The sequence below is a fragment of the Thunnus albacares genome, chromosome 22 (genome assembly GCF_914725855.1).
Source record: "Thunnus albacares chromosome 22, fThuAlb1.1, whole genome shotgun sequence".
NCBI lineage: Eukaryota > Metazoa > Chordata > Actinopteri > Scombriformes > Scombridae > Thunnus > Thunnus albacares.
The window spans coordinates 16,747-35,000 of NC_058127.1; the positions used below are offsets into that span (position 1 = coordinate 16,747).

At 35.3% G+C, this 18,254-nt stretch overlaps 2 protein-coding genes across 3 annotated transcripts in view; both read right to left on the reverse strand.

Moving 5' to 3' along the window:
* Positions 1–441: 441 nt before the first annotated feature.
* Positions 442–1,072, reverse strand: LOC122973725 (HLA class II histocompatibility antigen, DRB1 beta chain-like). 2 transcript variants are annotated; one of them, XM_044341437.1, is made up of 3 exons: positions 916–1,072; positions 828–850; positions 442–764 (listed from the first exon to the last, which is right to left on the reverse strand). In XM_044341437.1, the coding sequence occupies exons 1-3, from the start codon at positions 945–947 to the stop codon at positions 457–459; spliced, it is 363 nt and encodes a 120-aa protein (XP_044197372.1). In that variant the 5' UTR covers positions 948–1,072; the 3' UTR covers positions 442–456. The 2 variants fall into 2 exon arrangements, with proteins under 2 accessions (XP_044197372.1, XP_044197371.1); XM_044341436.1 differs by lacking the exon at positions 828–850 and having other exon boundaries at positions 893–1,058.
* A 3,357-nt stretch (positions 1,073–4,429) lies between these two features.
* The window catches only part of LOC122973630 (RLA class II histocompatibility antigen, DP alpha-1 chain-like), a 14,753-nt gene continuing 928 nt past the window's right edge, over positions 4,430–18,254 (reverse strand). Inside the window, exons 3-4 of the mRNA XM_044341310.1 lie at positions 5,969–6,253; positions 4,430–4,913 (exon numbers count right to left, since the gene is read on the reverse strand). Coding sequence (XP_044197245.1) covers positions 4,792–4,913; positions 5,969–6,253 — 407 coding nt within the window. The 3' untranslated portion in view covers positions 4,430–4,791. The remainder of the gene's footprint in view (positions 4,914–5,968; positions 6,254–18,254) is intronic.

Below are 18,254 nucleotides of genomic sequence, written 5' to 3' on the forward strand. Positions count from 1 at the left end.
TAATGTGTGTATTGTGTGTGTAATGTGTGTGTGTAATGTGTGTATTGTGTGTGTAATGTGTGTGTGTAATGTGTGTGTGTGTAATGTGTGTGTAATGTGTGTGTAATGTGTGTGTAATGTGTGTGTGTGTATTATCACAGTTTAACCAGCAGGTGGTGGCAGAGAGTTGAGTATTAAACATCATCATCATCATCATCAGTTTTCATGTTTCTGATACAAACTGATCAAATGTTTTAATATTTTAGTAGAAAAACATTATTGATCATATTTACAGTATTTTGTGTTTATATGTGAACAGTAAATGTATAAATATATATTTAACAATAAAATAAATATTTATAAAACTGTATTTAAAGCTGAAAGTCACTTCCTGTTAAAACAATAAAGGTCTAAACTGTGTAAATAAAATCAATCATTATAATCAATCAATCAATCAGCAGTTAATGATCCAGTTTGTTAACGAGGTTTAATGTGATCAAACACAAACTCACCTGATTTAGACAAAGCCTTCCGGTAGAAACCCCCAATGTTGGGTTGGCAGTACGTCTCCCTGTCAGCTTTCATTGCAGCCAGCTGTGCAGCATCTTTGTTGAAGCGTTCTGCGTTCTTCACACCAAACTCAGTGTATCCAACAAACTTCTCCACACTGCTGTCAAACCTGAGGAACTCCAACTTGTTGTAATACCAAGAGTAGATGTACCGGATGCCCCCGAGCTCAGTGGAGTTAAACTCACAGCGATTCACCTGAGTCTGCATAAATCCATCTGAAGAAGAAAACAATCAGTTTGATTCAGGGTATTGATCAGTGATCAGTGTATTGATCCTACCTGCTGTGTAGACAGTGATGAAGTATTAACAGTGTATTGATCAGTGATCAGTGTATTGATCCTACCTGCTGTGTAGACAGTGATGAAGAGGAGGGAGAAGCTCAGAAAGGATGAAGCCATGTTGCTCTGTTCTCTTGACAAACACTGACACAGTCTGACTGAGAGCTGCTCTAAAAACCAGAGGAGCTGATCACATGACCTGCTGATCAGCTGTTACCAGGCAGACTGTTCACACAAACGTCTGCTGCTGGAGAACCAACTCACAGTCACAGACATGAAGATAAACCAGTAAACCAGTAAACCAGTAAACCAGTGGTTCCCACACTGGATCAATAATATCACTGTTCATCTGACATTTACATGAACTGTTTTAATGTTTATTAACTGAAATGTTTCATGTTCCTGAATTTATATTTGAGTTATGAAGCTCTCTGCTCGCTGGTATAAATAAACACTTTATATTGATATAATATAATATAATATAATATAATATAATATAATATAATATAATATAATATAATACAATATAATATAATATAATATAATATAATACAATATAATATAATATAATATAATATAATATAATATAATATAATACAATATAATATAATATAAAATAATATAATATAATATAATATAATATAATATAATATAATATAATATAATATAAAATAATATAATATAAAATAATATAATATAATATAATATAATACAATATAATATAATATAATATAAAATAATATAATATAAAATAATATAATATAATATAATATAATATAATATAATATAATATAATATAATATAATACAATACAATATAATATAATATAATATAATATAATATAATACAATATAATATAATATAAAATAATATAATATAATATAATATAATATAATATAATATAATATAATATAATATAAAATAATATAATATAAAATAATATAATATAATATAATATAATACAATATAATATAATATAATATAAAATAATATAATATAAAATAATATAATATAATATAATATAATATAACATAATATAATGAAACAGTTAAAACCAATAAGCTCCTGTGTGCATGTATACTGGTATATCGAGGTGAAAAGACAAAACGTTCCTTTGAAGGTTTCTGTGGTCTAAATGTTTGTGAAGCTATAAACTCTGTTCTGAAACATTATTAAAGCTGCATTAATAGATTCTGAACTACGTGTTTTCAGCTGAACAATAAACTCAATATCTGACATATTATCAGCTGATAGAGCAGCTAATATAGCTAACATGTTAGCTATATTAGCTAACATGTTAGCTATATTAGCTAACATGTTAGCAAACATCCACAGAGCAACATTTCCAGTAAATATCCAGGTTCAGTGTCACTAACATTAACCCTTCATGTAGATAATCTATAATTATAATCTATTTAATTCCATCTGATGAACTTTGAGCCGCTACAGCAGGCTAATGCTAAAGCTAATGCTAATGCTAATGCTAATGCTAACTCCAGGATGTCAAAGAGCCGTTGCATCAACAGAGTTACAAACATACAAACAGACATAAAATAAATTTAACCAGCAGCTTTATTTCTGCATCGTTTTGTTTCTGCTGCTGTTCAAACTCAGAGAGTTCAGCTCTAAACTCTAAACTCTCTGAGACGAGATGATGCTCTGCTCACATGAAACATGAATGAACAAAAGAATGAAGATTTATGACTCAATAATGAACCTTCATAACTCTTATTAATCCAGATAAAACTACATCATGTCTTTACTGTTAGAAACTTAAAATACTCAAAGACGTTTATTCTACGTGGAGAAAACGTTTCTTCAGGACGTCTGATCTCAAACAATCAAAGACAAACATTTCTGTATGAAAAAAGTGCTCATCTGTTTTTCAGAGAGAAACTCTGAGACGTATTTGAAGTGTTTTTACAGTCAGGTCCAGGTGGAGGTTTATTGAACCAAAACCAGATCAGACCTGATGTTCATTAGAAGGAGAAACTGACGCTCAAACATCTGTATTTCAAACATGAACACGTCTGCTAAAAAGCAGTTTGACCTGAGTTTAATATTCCAGTGTTAAGTTCATGAGGTGGACGGGCAGTCCACGCCTTTACTTGAAGAGTTTACCAACTTTTATGTAAACAGTGTCTCGGCTCTTGTCAATCAGATGTAACTGTCTTTTTATTTGTTGGGCAGAAATTAAAATCCCAGCAGGTCTGAATCGAAGGCAACTGGACTTGTTTGAAGATGTTTCTTCTCTCATCCAGGAAGCTTCTTCACTTCTAACTGACTGATGAAGAGTCGCAGGTATTTAACCTCTGTGGGTCGTTATCAAGGTCATTGATTCCACCTGGTTCGTTAGTGCTGCTGTAACGACATGTTGTCATTAGAGTGGTTGGAGGTCACCTGAGGTCAGGTGTGATTGGTTGTTAAGTCTCCTGGGAAGAGGTGAAAGGTCAGGACACCTCTATTCAACCTGATCTGCTGCTCCGTCTCTCTGGTGACTAATGTTTTATTACATCACTTAATGTCCTTTCTGTTTCCCATGAACATATTTAATGATTCCTGGTTGTATTAATAGACCTGATCAATGATATGAAGATCATCATTTTATTAGTAACATCAGTATCAGTCTGTGGCAGCTACATCAGCTGCTGTCCACCAGTGTTAGTATTTCTTTATATTTGGTCACATTTTAACTCCCATTTTCAATAAATGACACATTGGGCCTGTTTTAATGATCTAAGCACAAGTACATTTAGGATGAGTCCAAATCCACTGCTGCTAGTTTAACAGTGAATAAAATGTTTGCAGCACCAGGCGGTTCATAAGGGTTCTACTTATTCTCTTAATTAATCATCGGTGTGTTCTGGGCGTAACATGCAATAAACCAGTCAGAGTCATCTTTCATTCCCATTAAAAGCCAGGTGTGTTTGCAGCTTGGCAGATTGCTGTTATAACAGTTATTAGCTGTTTAAACAACGAGGGAGCTGGACGGGAAAATGACAACTGCATCAGTGTTAAACCAGCAGAGACACTTGTGTTGCACTAAGCGCCGCTATGCGCCGGGTGTAAGATAGTACCCATAATCCTCTGCTCTATGTGTGTGTATTTATCATGTGGTTGGGAACTGGTTCTCAGGCTTCTTCCTGGTCAGCTGACGTCTGGAGAACCAGTAAAACCACAGGTTGGATCTGTTTGGTTATGTTGTGTTAAGTTGAAGCTTTAGTTTCTTTATTGATTAGTTGACCTTCTCTAAGTTTGGGTCCTATATATATATATATATATATATATATATATATAAATCCTGCTGCTGAACTCTCGTCAGCTCTCAGATTGTGTCTGTAGCTTCAGTACCAGCATCAGACCTGGTTTCCAGACTCATAAACAACCACAGTGAACATTTGCACATTTTCTGACCCTGAATGTAACGAGAAACGTCTGATTGTTGTAAAGGAAACTTCACAGGAAGCTTCAGAGGAAACCATCATTAGGCAGATACATTAAAGATGATTTAACCTCGATTGATCCAGGAAATCCCTTTCAAAAGAGTCCAAAACAGTAACAATCTGACAAATAATGAAAAACAATAAAAAACTATCACACAGTTCAGAGTTCATCGCTTTATTGATCATGATATATTTATGTATCAATACACTGATTTTTCATCTTTATTTGTGACCCTTGTTCACATTAAAGTAATTCATGAGAGTACATGTTCATAAGATGATTATTTGATAAAAACAGTTGAGCATGAAATCAATCAGATATTAATAATGTTATAGATTCAGAGTGAACGTGCTGCAGAGAAATCAGAGGGTTTATGTTGAAGCTGCAGCAGTTTGTCAAAGATCAGAAACGTTATATTTATGTTTATTATACAGAACGCAGACAAACAGGTTCAAGCTTTAAATGAAGAAAAACACGTCAGGCAGCAGCTGCTAACGATGACATCATCAGCCCCAGCCAATCAGCTGCACTCGTTTCCTTTGATGAGGAAGAAGGTTCCAGCCGCCACACCGAGCAGACCGACAGTCAGACCCAGTCCACAAAACACCGCAGGTCCAACACCTGGCTGCTGCACCTCCACATCTGCAGGAATAAAACCACAATATAAAGACTAGAAACCAGTTTCACACATCACACGTTGCTCTGTGTTGCTGCGGTTTAATGTCGGACTTTATGAAGCATCACAGTCATCATGTTGGTGACTGTAAATACAGATGTTGTTCTTCTCTCAGTAACAGTCTGCTACAGTCTGTGTGTTGGCAGGAAGGATTAATGTTAGTCAGTGAACATGAACTACATTTAAAATGTTTACTGAATGTAGCCAGTAAATGTCCCTCCCAGGCTGCCGTAGGGCTAGATAGTCTTTAGCACCGCCTACTTCCTTGTTGTCAATTTGTTGGTCTGATATATAAGCAGTGCTGAGACGTCCTGGTATGAATACAACACTCTGGTAGCTTCAGTTTGTGAGTCGAGGCAGCGCTGCTGTGTTTAATTTACTATAAGTCCTGTTACCTAGCAACCAGCGCCCACGAGTTGATCTTCTGCCTAAATATTTTGAGATATGTGCACAGGAGATGTAAATACTGATATGTTGCTTATATTATGCATTTGTTTGTCAGTATGTTCATTAATTAAACCTTTTGTTTGACTTCCTGCTGTTTAGTTTAGTTTTTATTTTTCTTGTGTCTGTCTTGTTTATACAAATGTTTAGTTTGTTTTATTACCGTTTTATTTTAGTTCATATTATTAACCGTTAGTTTCATTAAGTTGTTTCTCACTGATTAGCTGTAGTTTGGTCAGTTATCTAACTGATTAGCTGTAGTTTGGTCAGTTATCTCACTGATTACCTGTAGTTTGGTCAGTTATCTCATTGATTAGCTGTAGTTTGGTCAGTTATCTAACTGATTAGCTGTAGTTTGGTCAGTTATCTCACTGATTAGCTGTAGTTTGGTCAGTTATCTCAGTGATTAGCTGTAGTTTGGTCAGTTATCTCACTGATTAGCTGTAGTTTGGTCAGTTATCTCAGTGATTAGCTGTAGTTTGGCCAGTTAGCTAACTGATTAGCTGTATTTTGGTCAGTTATCTCAGTGATCAGCTGCAGTTTGTTCAGTTAACTGTAGATGTAAATAGTTTCTCACCCCACATCCTGGTCAGTGGTTCGGTCAGTGCTGGGTGAGTCACTCCACAGATGTAGATGTCTCCCTGCTGTGGGATGAAGTCCAGTCTGGAGGTCTGTCTGAAGGATCCGTCTGTGTTGATGTAGGGAACATTGATGCTGGTTCCTTCAGTCACCTTCTGTCCGTTCTTGGTCCAGGAGACTTCAACAGGAGCAGGGAAGAAACCGGTCACATGACAGATCAGCGTGTTCTGGACTCCGAACTCCACCTTGTCTTTCGGGTAGATTATCGTACTGGAAGGAGGATCTGTGGAGCAACAGAGTTCAGTACAATATAGATGCATTAACTACAGAGTCATGTATTATAGTCTCCATCTCTTCACAGAGGGTCAATATTTTACAGTTGAAAATTAACTCTTTATTGACCCTAGAATAAAAATCAAACATATAAGCACATTCTTTAATACAAATTTTAAAAAATACTAAATAAATATTCACTTTCAGTCCTTGTACATAAATGCAGGGTATCCTCGGGTTCAGTTGGGAACTAATTAATAAATTCTAATTTACAACCGTAATTTCTTCTTATTTTTCATAGTTTTAGTTTCAGTCCTTTTGGTTTTGATATTTTATTCACCAACTTCATGGCTGAACTCTGGAGATGCAACAACAACAAACCTGAACCTAAATCTGATCACTGAGTTGACTAAATCCCTGAAGGATGATCAGAATCAGTTTAATCAATCGTCAGAGTCAGATTTCCTGCAGGTTTCAGCCTGTTTTAAATGCAGATGTGATGCGTTCTGCTCCAAACACACATGCTGTATTAATCAAACAGTTGTTGGGCTTCATACTCTATGAGACAAAGCAGGTCTGCATCCAACTCACAAGGTCTGATAACAGGAAACGGTGCCCAGTTGAGAACAAAGAGAGTCCATCTCGGACTCCATATCCCAACATGCACTGTTCAGTTCACACCTAGGTGCTAAACAGGAAACGGTCTCAACAAACAGTCTCTCATTGGCAGAGACGCTCCTGCACAGAGGAAGTCATGATGACACAGCCGTGACATCACCGGCCCTTCGTTCTGACCTCCTGCAGAAGGAAGAAACAGAGTTTCTTCAGGAAGAAACAGAACTTCTCTGCCCCGCTCTTCTTCAACTGAGTCGACTGCTGTTTTCTCCGCCACTGAGGACCAGCTTGCTGTAAAACCTTGCTGACAGCAGGAGGACGTCCACCGTCAGCATCTGAACCGAGGAACAGAGCCGGACCGAAAGATGGACTGAACACACACTCTGCTCGCTTTCTGAAGCGACCAAGTCCATTTGCTCTGCTTTACTCTGAGGAGTATCTAAAGTTTGCTGCCTGTTAGTTGTGTTCACCACGTTAGACTGTTTAGTGTTTGTCCCGCTCGGGACTACTGCTGTGTTTGTGCCACCGTGAAGGAGAAAGTGAGTTGCTGTTGTTCACGGCTGTGTCATCATGACGCTCCTCTTCCTCCTCTTCTCTGCCACTGAGAGACTGTTTGTTGAGACTGTTTCCTGTTTAGCACTTAGGTGTGAAATTGATGCATTTTGGGATATGGAGTTTGTGAGCAGCCTTTTGGCACTGTTCCTTTGTCTCAGGGGGAACAAAGGAAACGAGGCACCTTGTGGTTTCGCTTCACAGGTTACATGTAGGCCTTCTTTGTTGGTTGAAGCCCAACAATAGAAAGATTGAACACAGTAGAATAAATGAGGAGACTTTTCTCTTAGTTGCAGGCAGATAAACGTTTAGCTGCTTTCTACCAACATGTAGGATGATTGTTGGTGGAGGATTTCTGGACAGATGATGCTGCTTATTAATGAATATTTAGTTCCCTCAGAGACAGTGAAGCTCTGTCAGATCACAGTGAGACCAGCCTTCCTTCTGTTGGCAGCCATGTTTGTCTGCGTCGATCTGTTTCTGTATCAATCACTGATCTGAACATTGTCAATGTTTTCAGTTTCTGATCAGTTAGTGCTGGGTTAGGGTTAGAGTACACACCTGCATATTAACACCAAATAACCACTGAGTTTGTATTAATTGTTAATATTTTACAGCCAGATTTGAATCAGCATATATTATATATTATATATTATAATACTACGGTGTATATATAGTATTGTAATACTACTGTATATATACAGTATATAGTATTGTAATAGTAATATGTGCTGTATACAGTGAAGTATTGTCTTATTGAACAGCTTCTTGTTTAGCTGCACATTAATGTTGTTTCATATCTCCAATATGATCGTTTATTGATCAGACTGTTGACCCAGAACACTGGATCAACCATCCAGGAACATTTAACTGTATTCATCAGGTGATGCTGAACCTGGTTAGAGGTTAAATCAGCTCCCAGTGGAGTGTTGACCTGATTAAATGTATGAAAATATATTTATAGCAGAAAAGTACATTAAATGTTTTTAATGTATCTGACAATAAACTTTTATTTATTGCTGTTTTACATTGTTTATGTCATTTTTAATAACAGTTTAATAAAGTATAAAACTGTAACTCAGACTCACAACAGTTGCTGAAATAATCACAGACTTTAATCTATAGATTCATAAACATCAACAATCAGCAAAACTTTCACACTGACGTGTTTAAATATGAAGTTTGTTTCATTCCTGCTGAACGTTATTTATCAGTCAGACTCAGAAACACAGAAGCTGTTTGTTTTTCTCATTTGTTATTAATTAATAAACTATAAACACATTTAATCACAAGATTTTATCTTTATTTTTATATCTTTATTTTAATTTAATCAGTACAGTCAGTAAAGGCTTTCCTTTCTCTGATAGTAGCTCAGTGTGAATATACTGATTCATTTTCACCTCAGACACGTTAACTAACTGATGAAATTATCATCATCCATTGTAGAAATCCAAGATGACATCAATAACTTAAACAAACATAACTAAAACATATTAGCAGGACAGAGTGTTGATAGATGTTTAATGTTTGGTTATACTGTGCATATATCAGCAGGTATGAGTTTAGTTCCCGTGTAGTTTATGTGTGTTGTTAAGCGCAGAGACACTGGAGACACCGCGGTGGCTGCCACACACACTCACCGCCACATCTTCACCACCTGCACTCACTGTGTCAGTTAGAGAAACACCTGTATGTCAATATCAACCAATACAGTGTTTATTGTACAGTAGATATTGAGTGTGTGGTGTAAAAACGACTCATACTGGTTAACTGGGAGCTGGCCCGCTGCAGGGTAACATTTAACCAGAGATGTCTGACTTTACCATAAGTTTTTTATGCTTGTTTTGGTTACACACATAAGTTCAAGACGACTGAAAACGTGGAAATAAAACAGTAAAAGTCCGTTCATGGCTGCTGCGGTCCCTCCTCTGCTGCTGCTGAGCGCAAGTGACGAGGGCGGGTCCGATACGCTGACTCTCAACACTGATTGGTCGGGCGTCTAAAGACAGAGAGACTGATTGGTGCGTTGAAGGAGGCGGGACATGAGGCTGATCCACGTGCACATTTCCACGGTGATCTATGAAGGGAAATACGTGCATTTGTGTGTACACACGGTTTTATAAATCTGATTATTTTTTGGCACATGTGCACTTTTAGTGTGGATCCTACTCACTGTTTTATAAATGAGACCCCGGGTCTGTGTCTCTGCAGACCAGAGACGAGTCTCCACCCCTGATAAGAGGTTCTGTCTCATACAGCAAACAGCACCAGCAGGGGCGCTGTGGCCTGTTTATATTGTCGTTGATTCCACCCCTTAGTGCCCCCCTAACCGGGCCCCGCCACTCTGTTTGGCTGCCAGGAGTTTTAAAAGCTGTGTGAACGTGAATGCAGCATGTTGTCACACACTGTCAAGTTAATCATCAACGTGATGCGTTTTTTAATCTAACTAAGAGGTAAAATGGAGAGAAAGTAAAGATCAGGAGCATTAAAACACAAGGAGCCAGAGAGTCAGACAAGCAGATAATCAAGCTAACGTTACTGCTAGCGCTACTAGCCTGATAGTGGCTAACAGCCAGACTATCAACATCACTCTGATGTTTGTTTATTGAGACATAAACTCTGACAAAGAGCCACCATGAAGGAGAAGAGGACGGTTCTATGGAGGACGGTGTAAAACACAGATGGACTGAACTACAGCAGACTGAGTGAAACATGTAACTACATTAACTTATAGAAGTTATATTATGTACTGGATCTTGTACTGGGACTGATGAGCCCACTGAGGCTTTAAATAAAGTGGATTTCCATTTATAAGTGTTTCAGTCGACTGAGAATAAGTCTGTAGAGAAACTGTCTGATTGTTACTGATGAGAATTCATTCATATAGAAAACAAGAGTACGTCATGTATTTGACAGAAGCGATACAGCGATACATGCAGTGATACTTTCTGACATAAAAAAACTCTTAAAGAATAAAGAAATAAGTGTAAGTCATATATCTACAGTCTGAAATGTGTATTGTTTCTTTTTACATGTCGTCTAAACGCCATCCTGAGTTTTCTTATTGAATGCGATATGTTGTATTTATATTATTATTATTATTATTATTATTATTATTATTATTATTATTATCCTACTTTTATCTATTTTTATTCTGTTTTGTGTCTTTTAGCAGCAAACACAAAGACTCATTCTTTGTATGTTTGCATTTGCTAGTAAACCAGATTCTGATTGAATGAGCTGTTGTTTGTCATGTTGACATAAAATCCCAAAGCCGAGAATCATAAAAGTATAAAAACATCTGCAGGTTGTGTGAATAGTAACCTGCTCTAACTCTAACCCAAACCTGCAGTAATGTATTAGACTGTCAGCAGGATTATAATCTCTGAACTCAGTTTGGTCACTATTTCTCCTAAAAAACAAACAAACAAACAAACATCTTAATTTTATATTTTGGTCCTTTAAAGTTGTCTCTGAAACCAGGTCTGGGATGGTTTGTGTCAATGAAATGAGAAAATTAAAACTTTGTCGTAGAGTTAAACCAAATACATCATTGTAAAGGTCTCGACCTGAAGAGTAACAAATGTCAGTATGAAGGTTCTACATGACTCCTGCTGTGACATGCTGACCTTTGAACCTTGACCTCAGTGCGAATTTGAAAGCTTATAATTCAGCAACAAAAGAGCTTCAGACATGAAACCAACTGTTATCGAGAGCTCTGGACCTCAGCTGTCATGTGATTATAGTCAACAACTGGGGGGGCAGTAAAATATGGTTAAAATTAATTTTCACCTATTTAACAATTAGATATTTAAAATCTGATTACACACGTGTGTTTACCGTCCCCTTAAACTCATCTGTTTACTCTCAATTCACTATTTATAACTTCCAACTCCAGGAAAAACACTAATAATATTAAAAACTACAATTCCCTAGAGCTGCACCATGCAGCTTGATACAAATCAGCACCATAGTTGTAGTTCTTCTGGTTTACGGTTGTAAAAAGGGTCGTAAAAAAATATTTCTACTGAATGTATAAATTATCTAGTACAGCTGAACTAGTAATTAAACTGCATCTAAATGATATGTGTTAAGGAAAAGTAAAGATGTTGATTTATTTCAGATATTTTAGCCAAAACAGGAGTCAAATGCGCCATCTGTCCACAACGGTGGCCATTTTCCTCTGATGTCACACTGCTGCTGCTAATGCAACATCACTAACACACTGTTAGCTTAGCCTGTTAGCACCTGCTACCGCTAATGTTACTGAGAAAAATACATTAAAACACCTCGCAAGCTACTTAAATCTGTATCTACAGAACTGTGTGAAAGTTCATCAGGGATGATTTCTAAGAAATAGAACAAAACCAGCTGATGCATCATCGTAGACAAGCTGGAAATAAAGCTGCTAACATTAGCTAGATGTTAGCTAATGTTAGCTAGATGTTAGCTAGCTGTTAGCCAGCTGTTAGCTAGCCCGCTTCACTCAACACTCAACAGTTCATAAAAACTTCATAAAAACTCTGCTTTTAATCTGCTGCTTTGGTTGTTAAACTGTCACATTCAGTCAGGTTTGATCAGGTCTTATGTGAGCAGCTCTCAGAAAAGGACAGAAATATTAAATCTGAACGTTCTGCACACAACAGACCAGCAGGTCTCTGGTCCACCAGCCGGACTGATGTGGACCTTTGACTATACTGATAAAATTAAAATAAAGGAATAAAAACAAAGATAAAATCTTGTGGTTAAATGTTGAGAAATGTAGCAGTTAGAGTTAAAAATAAAACAACTAACAAATACTGAATAAGAAAAGAGAAAAACAAACAGCTTCTGAGTCCGACTGACAGATAAAAACGTTCTGCAGGTACGAATCAAACTTCATATTGAAACACATCAGTGTGAAAATCCTGCTGAGTGTCGATGTTTATGAATCTATAGATTATATTTTATGACTATTTCAGGAACTGTTGTGAGTCTCGGTTGAATTATGTGTTTATTAGTGAACAAAACACATTTTGAATTTTCAAAACTTGATTGATTGATTGATTAATTGTAACTTAAAATGTTGAGCAGAAAAGTTTGTTTTATTGTAGAAATATAATACAAATAATTCATCCTGTGTATTAAACCTAAATTGTTACTTCTAGTTTATCAGCATTTAAGTTAATTTAAATAAAACAAATTATTTGTTTCTTAATTATTGATTATTTCTGCAATCAGTTGCCTCGATTTTTTAAAATAATGTCAACTTGTCCAGATTAGTGTCTGATGATTCACACTGAATATTCTTTATTTAAGCAGAGTTTACTGCAGTAATGTGCAGTAATGTGTAGTAACGCGCAGTAACGCGCAGTAACGCGTAGTAACGCGTAGTAACGCGCAGTAACGCGTAGTAATGTGTAATAAGGTGTAGTAATGTGCAGTAATGTGCAGTAATGTGCAGTAATGTGCAGTAATGTGTAGTAATGTGCAGTAATGTGCAGTAATGTGTAGTAATGTGTAGTAATGTGCAGTAACGTGCAGTAACGCACAGTAACGCGCAGTAACGCGTAGTAATGTGTAATAAGGTGTAGTAATGTGCAGTAATGTGTAGTAATGTGCAGTAATGTGCAGTAATGTGCAGTAATGTGCAGTAACGCGTAGTAATGTGTAATAAGGTGTAGTAATGTGCAGTAATGTGTAGTAATGTGCAGTAATGTGCAGTAATGTGCAGTAATGTGCAGTAATGTGTAGTAATGTGCAGTAATGTGTAGTAACGCGCAGTAACGCGTAGTAACGTGTAATAAGGTGTAGTAATGTGCAGTAATGTGCAGTAATGTGCAGTAATGTGTAGTAATGTGCAGTAATGTGTAGTAACGCACAGTAACGCGTAGTAACGTGTAATAAGGTGTAGTGATGTGCAGTAATGTGCAGTAATGTGTAGTAATGTGTAGTAATGTGTAGTAATGTGCAGTAATGTGCAGTAATGTGTAGTAATGTGCAGTAATGTACAGTAATGTGTAGTAATGTGCAGTAATGTACAGTAATGTGCAGTAATGTGCAGTAATGTGTAATAAAGTGCAGTAATGTGCAGTAATGTGCAGTAATGTGTAGTAATGTGCAGTAATGTGTAGTAATGTGTAGTAACATGCAGTAACGCGCAGTAATGCGTAGTAACGCGCAGTAACGCGCAGTAACGCGTAGTAACGTGTAATAATGTGTAGTAATGTGCAGTAATGTGTAGTAATGTGTAATAATGTGTAGTAATGTGCAGTAATGTGTAGTAATGTTTACTAATGTGCAGTAATGTGTAATAATGTGCAGTAATGTGTACTAATGTGCAGTAATGTGTAATAATGTGCAGTAATGTGTAGTAATGTGTAGTAATGTGTAATAATGTGTAGTAATGTGTAGTAATGTGTAGTAATGTGTAGTAATGTGTAATAATGTGTAGTAATGTGTAGTAATGTGTAATAATGTGTAGTAATGTGTAGTAATGTGTAGTTATGTGTAGTTATGTGTAATAATGTGTAGTAATGTGTAGTAATGTGTAGTAATGTGCAGTGACGTGTAGTAATGTGTAGTAATGTGTAGTAATGTGTAGTTATGTGTAATAATGTGTAGTAATGTGTAGTAATGTGTAATAATGTGTAGTAATGTGTAGTAATGTGTAATAATGTGTAGTAATGTGTAGTAATGTGTAATAATGTGTAGTAATGTGTAGTAATGTGTAATAATGTGTAGTTATGTGTAATAATGTGTAGTAATGTGTAGTAATGTGTAGTAATGTGTAATAATGTGTAGTAATGTGCAGTAATGTGTAGTAACGCACAGTAACGCGTAGTAACGTGTAATAAGGTGCAGTAATGTGCAGTAATGTGCAGTAATGTGCAGTAATGTGCAGTAATGTGTAGTAATGTGCAGTAATGTGCAGTAATGTGCAGTAACGTGCAGTAATGTGTAGTAATGTGCAGTAATGTGCAGTAATGTGTAGTCATGTGCAGTGACGTGTAGTAATGTGCAGTAATGTGTAGTAATGTGCAGTAATGTGCAGTAATGTGTAGTAATGTGCAGTTATGTGTAGTAATGTGCAGTAATGTGTAGTAATGTGCAGTAATGTGCAGTAATGTGTAGTCATGTGCAGTGACGTGTAGTAATGTGCAGTAATGTGTAGTAATGTGCAGTAATGTGCAGTAATGTGTAGTAATGTGCAGTTATGTGTAGTAATGTGCAGTAATGTACAGTAATGTGCAGTAATGTGCAGTAATGTGTAATAAAGTGCAGTAATGTGCAGTAATGTGCAGTAATGTGTAGTAATGTGCAGTAATGTGTAGTAATGTGTAGTAATGTGTAGTAACATGCAGTAACGCGCAGTAACGCGTAGTAACGCGCAGTAACGCGCAGTAACGCGTAGTAACGTGTAATAATGTGTAGTAACATGTAATAATGTGTAGTAATGTGCAGTAATGTGTAGTAATGTGTAATAATGTGTAGTAATGTGCAGTAATGTGTAGTAATGTGTACTAATGTGTAGTAATGTGTACTAATGTGCAGTAATGTGTAATAATGTGCAGTAATGTGTACTAATGTGCAGTAATGTGTAATAATGTGCAGTAATGTGTAGTAATGTGTAGTAATGTGTAATAAAGTGTAGTAATGTGTAGTAAGTGTAATAATGTGTAGTAATGTGTAGTAATGTGTAATAATGTGTAGTAATGTGTAGTAATGTGTAGTTATGTGTAATGTGTAGTAATGTGTAGTAATGTGTAGTAATGTGCAGTGACGTGTAGTAATATGTAGTAATGTGTAGTAATGTGTAGTAATGTGAAATAATGTGTAGTAATGTGTAGTAATGTGTAGTTATGTGTAATAATGTGTAGTTATGTGTAATAATGTGTAGTAATGTGTAGTAATGTGTAGTAATGTGTAGTAATGTGTAATAATGTGTAGTAATGTGCAGTAATGTGTAATAATGTGTAGTAATGTGTAGTAATGTGCAGTGACGTGTAGTAATGTGTAGTAATGTGTAATAATGTGTAGTAATGTGTAGTAATGTGTAGTAATGTGTAGTTATGTGTAATAATGTGTAGTAATGTGTAATAATGTGTAGTAATGTGTAGTAATGTGTAGTTATGTGTAGTTATTTGTAATAATGTGTAGTAATGTGTAATAATGTGTAATAATGTGTAGTAATGTGTAGTAATGTGTAGTAATGTGTAGTAATGTGCAGTGACGTGTAGTAATGTGTAGTAATGTGTAATAATGTGTAGTAATGTGTAGTAATGTGTAGTAATGTGTAGTTATGTGTAGTTATGTGTAATAATGTGTAGTAATGTGTAATAATGTATAGTAATGTGCAGTGACGTGTAGTAATGTGTAGTAATGTGTAATAATGTGTAGTAATGTGTAGTAATGTGTAGTAATGTGTAATAATGTGTAGTAATGTGTAATAATGTGTAGTAATGTGTAGTAATGTGTAGTTATGTGTAATAATGTGTAGTAATGTGTAGTAATGTGTAGTAATGTGTAGTAATGTGTAATAATGTGTAGTAATGTGTAATAATGTGTAGTAATGTGCAGTGACGTGTAGTAATGTGTAGTAATGTGTAATAATGTGTAGTAATGTGTAGTAATGTGTAGTAATGTGTAGTTATGTGTAGTTATGTGTAATAATGTGTAGTAATGTGTAGTAATGTGTAGTAATGTGCAGTGACGTGTAGTAATGTGTAGTAATGTGTAATAATGTGTAGTAATGTGTAGTAATGTGTAGTAATGTGTAATAATGTGTAGTAATGTGTAGTAATGTGTAGTTATGTGTAATAATGTGTAGTAATGTGCAGTAATGTGCAGTAATGTGTAGTAATGTGTAGTAATGTGTAGTTATGTGTAGTAATGTGTAGTAATGTGTAGTTATGTGTAGTTATGTGTAGTAATGTGCAGTAATGTGTAATAATGTGTAGTAATGTGTAGTAATGTGTAGTAATGTGTAATAATGTGTAGTAATGTGTACTTATGTGTAATAATGTGTAGTAATGTGTAGTAATGTGCAGTGACGTGTAGTAATGTGTAATAATGTGTAGTAATGTGTAGTTATGTGTAGTTATGTGTAATAATGTGTAGTTATGTGTAATAATGTGTAGTAATGTGTAGTAATGTGCAGTGACGTGTAGTAATGTGTAGTAATGTGTAGTTATGTGTAGTAATGTGTAGTAATGTGTAGTAATGTGTAGTAATGTGTAGTTATGTGTAGTTATGTGTAGTAATGTGCAGTAATGTGTAGTAATGTGTAGTAATGTGTAGTAATGTGTAATAATGTGTAATAATGTGTAGTAATGTGCAGTAATGTGTAGTAATGTGTAATAATGTGTAGTAATGTGTAATAATGTGTAGTAATGTGCAGTGACGTGTAGTAATGTGCAGTAATGTGTAGTAATGTGTAGTAATGTGTAGTAATGTGTAGTTATGTGTAGTTATGTGTAGTAATGTGCAGTAATGTGTAGTAATGTGTAGTAATGTGTAGTAATGTGTAGTTATGTGTAATAATGTGTAGTAATGTGTAGTAATGTGTAGTAATGTGCAGTAATGTGTAATAATGTGTAGTAATGTGCAGTGACGTGTAGTAATGTGCAGTAATGTGTAGTAATGTGTAGTAATGTGTAGTAATGTGTAGTAATGTGTAGTTATGTGTAATAATGTGTAGTAATGTGTAGTAATGTGTAGTAATGTGCAGTAATGTGTAGTAATGTGCAGTGACGTGTAGTAATGTGTAGTAATGTGTAGTTATGTGTAATAATGTGCAGTAATGTGTAGTAATGTGCAGTGACGTGTAGTAATGTGTAGTAATGTGTAGTTATGTGTAATAATGTGTAGTAATGTGTAGTAATGTGTAGTAATGTGTAGTTATGTGTAATAATGTGTAGTTATGTGTAATAATGTGTAGTAATGTGTAGTAATGTGTAGTAATGTGCAGTAATGTGTAGTAATGTGCAGTGACGTGTAGTAATGTGTAGTAATGTGTAGTTATGTGTAATAATGTGCAGTAATGTGTAGTAATGTGTAGTAATGTGTAGTAATGTGTAGTAATGTGTAGTTATGTGTAATAATGTGTAGTTATGTGTAGTAATGTGTAGTTATGTGTAGTAATGTGCAGTATTGTGTAGTAATGTGTAGTAATGTGTAGTAATGTGCAGTAATGTGTAGTAATGTGTAGTAATGTGTAGTAATGTGTAGTTATGTGTAGTAATGTGCAGTAATGTGTAGTAATGTGTAGTAATGTGTAGTAATGTGCAGTGACGTGTAGTAATGTGTAGTAATGTGTAGTAATGTGTAGTAATGTGTAGTAATGTGCAGTGACATGTAGTAATGTGTAGTAATGTGTAGTTATGTGTAATAATGTGTAGTTATGTGTAATAATGTGTAGTTATGTGTAATAATGTGTAGTAATGTGCAGTAATGTGTAGTAATGTGCAGTAATGTGCAGTAATGTGTAGTAATGTGTAGTAATGTGTAGTAATGTGCAGTAATGTGCAGTAATGTGTAGTAATGTGCAGTAATGTGCAGTAATGTGTAGCAGGAAGTGTTCAGACAACACAGTCAGTGTTATTAAAAACTTCCACCTGCAAATAAACTAGAATAATGTAAATATTTTATTCTGAGCTGAGGATGAATCTACATGTATAATATTTAAATTACTGTTCAAAGGAAAATGTTTCTCAGGTAATAATATAATATCCACTGTGCTACCAGAAGTGTTTCTATTGAGAGGTTAACAGGGTTGATTATTAACATGTTGACATGATCTAATATGTGAACATTTGTTTTCATTTAAATCTAAAATGTTCTTTTAATTCAGGAATCTTAAATAT

Coding starts and splice junctions, on each gene's coding strand:
- LOC122973725 (XM_044341437.1), bottom strand. CDS start 947: ATGGCTTCATCCTTTCTGAGCTTCTCCCTCCT. Junction 851..915: donor TTTCTGAGCTTCTCCCTCCT/CTTCATCACTGT, acceptor ACACTGTTAATA/CTTCATCACTGTCTACACAG. Junction 765..827: donor CATCACTGTCTACACAGCAG/GTAGGATCAATA, acceptor TTTCTTCTTCAG/ATGGATTTATGCAGACTCAG.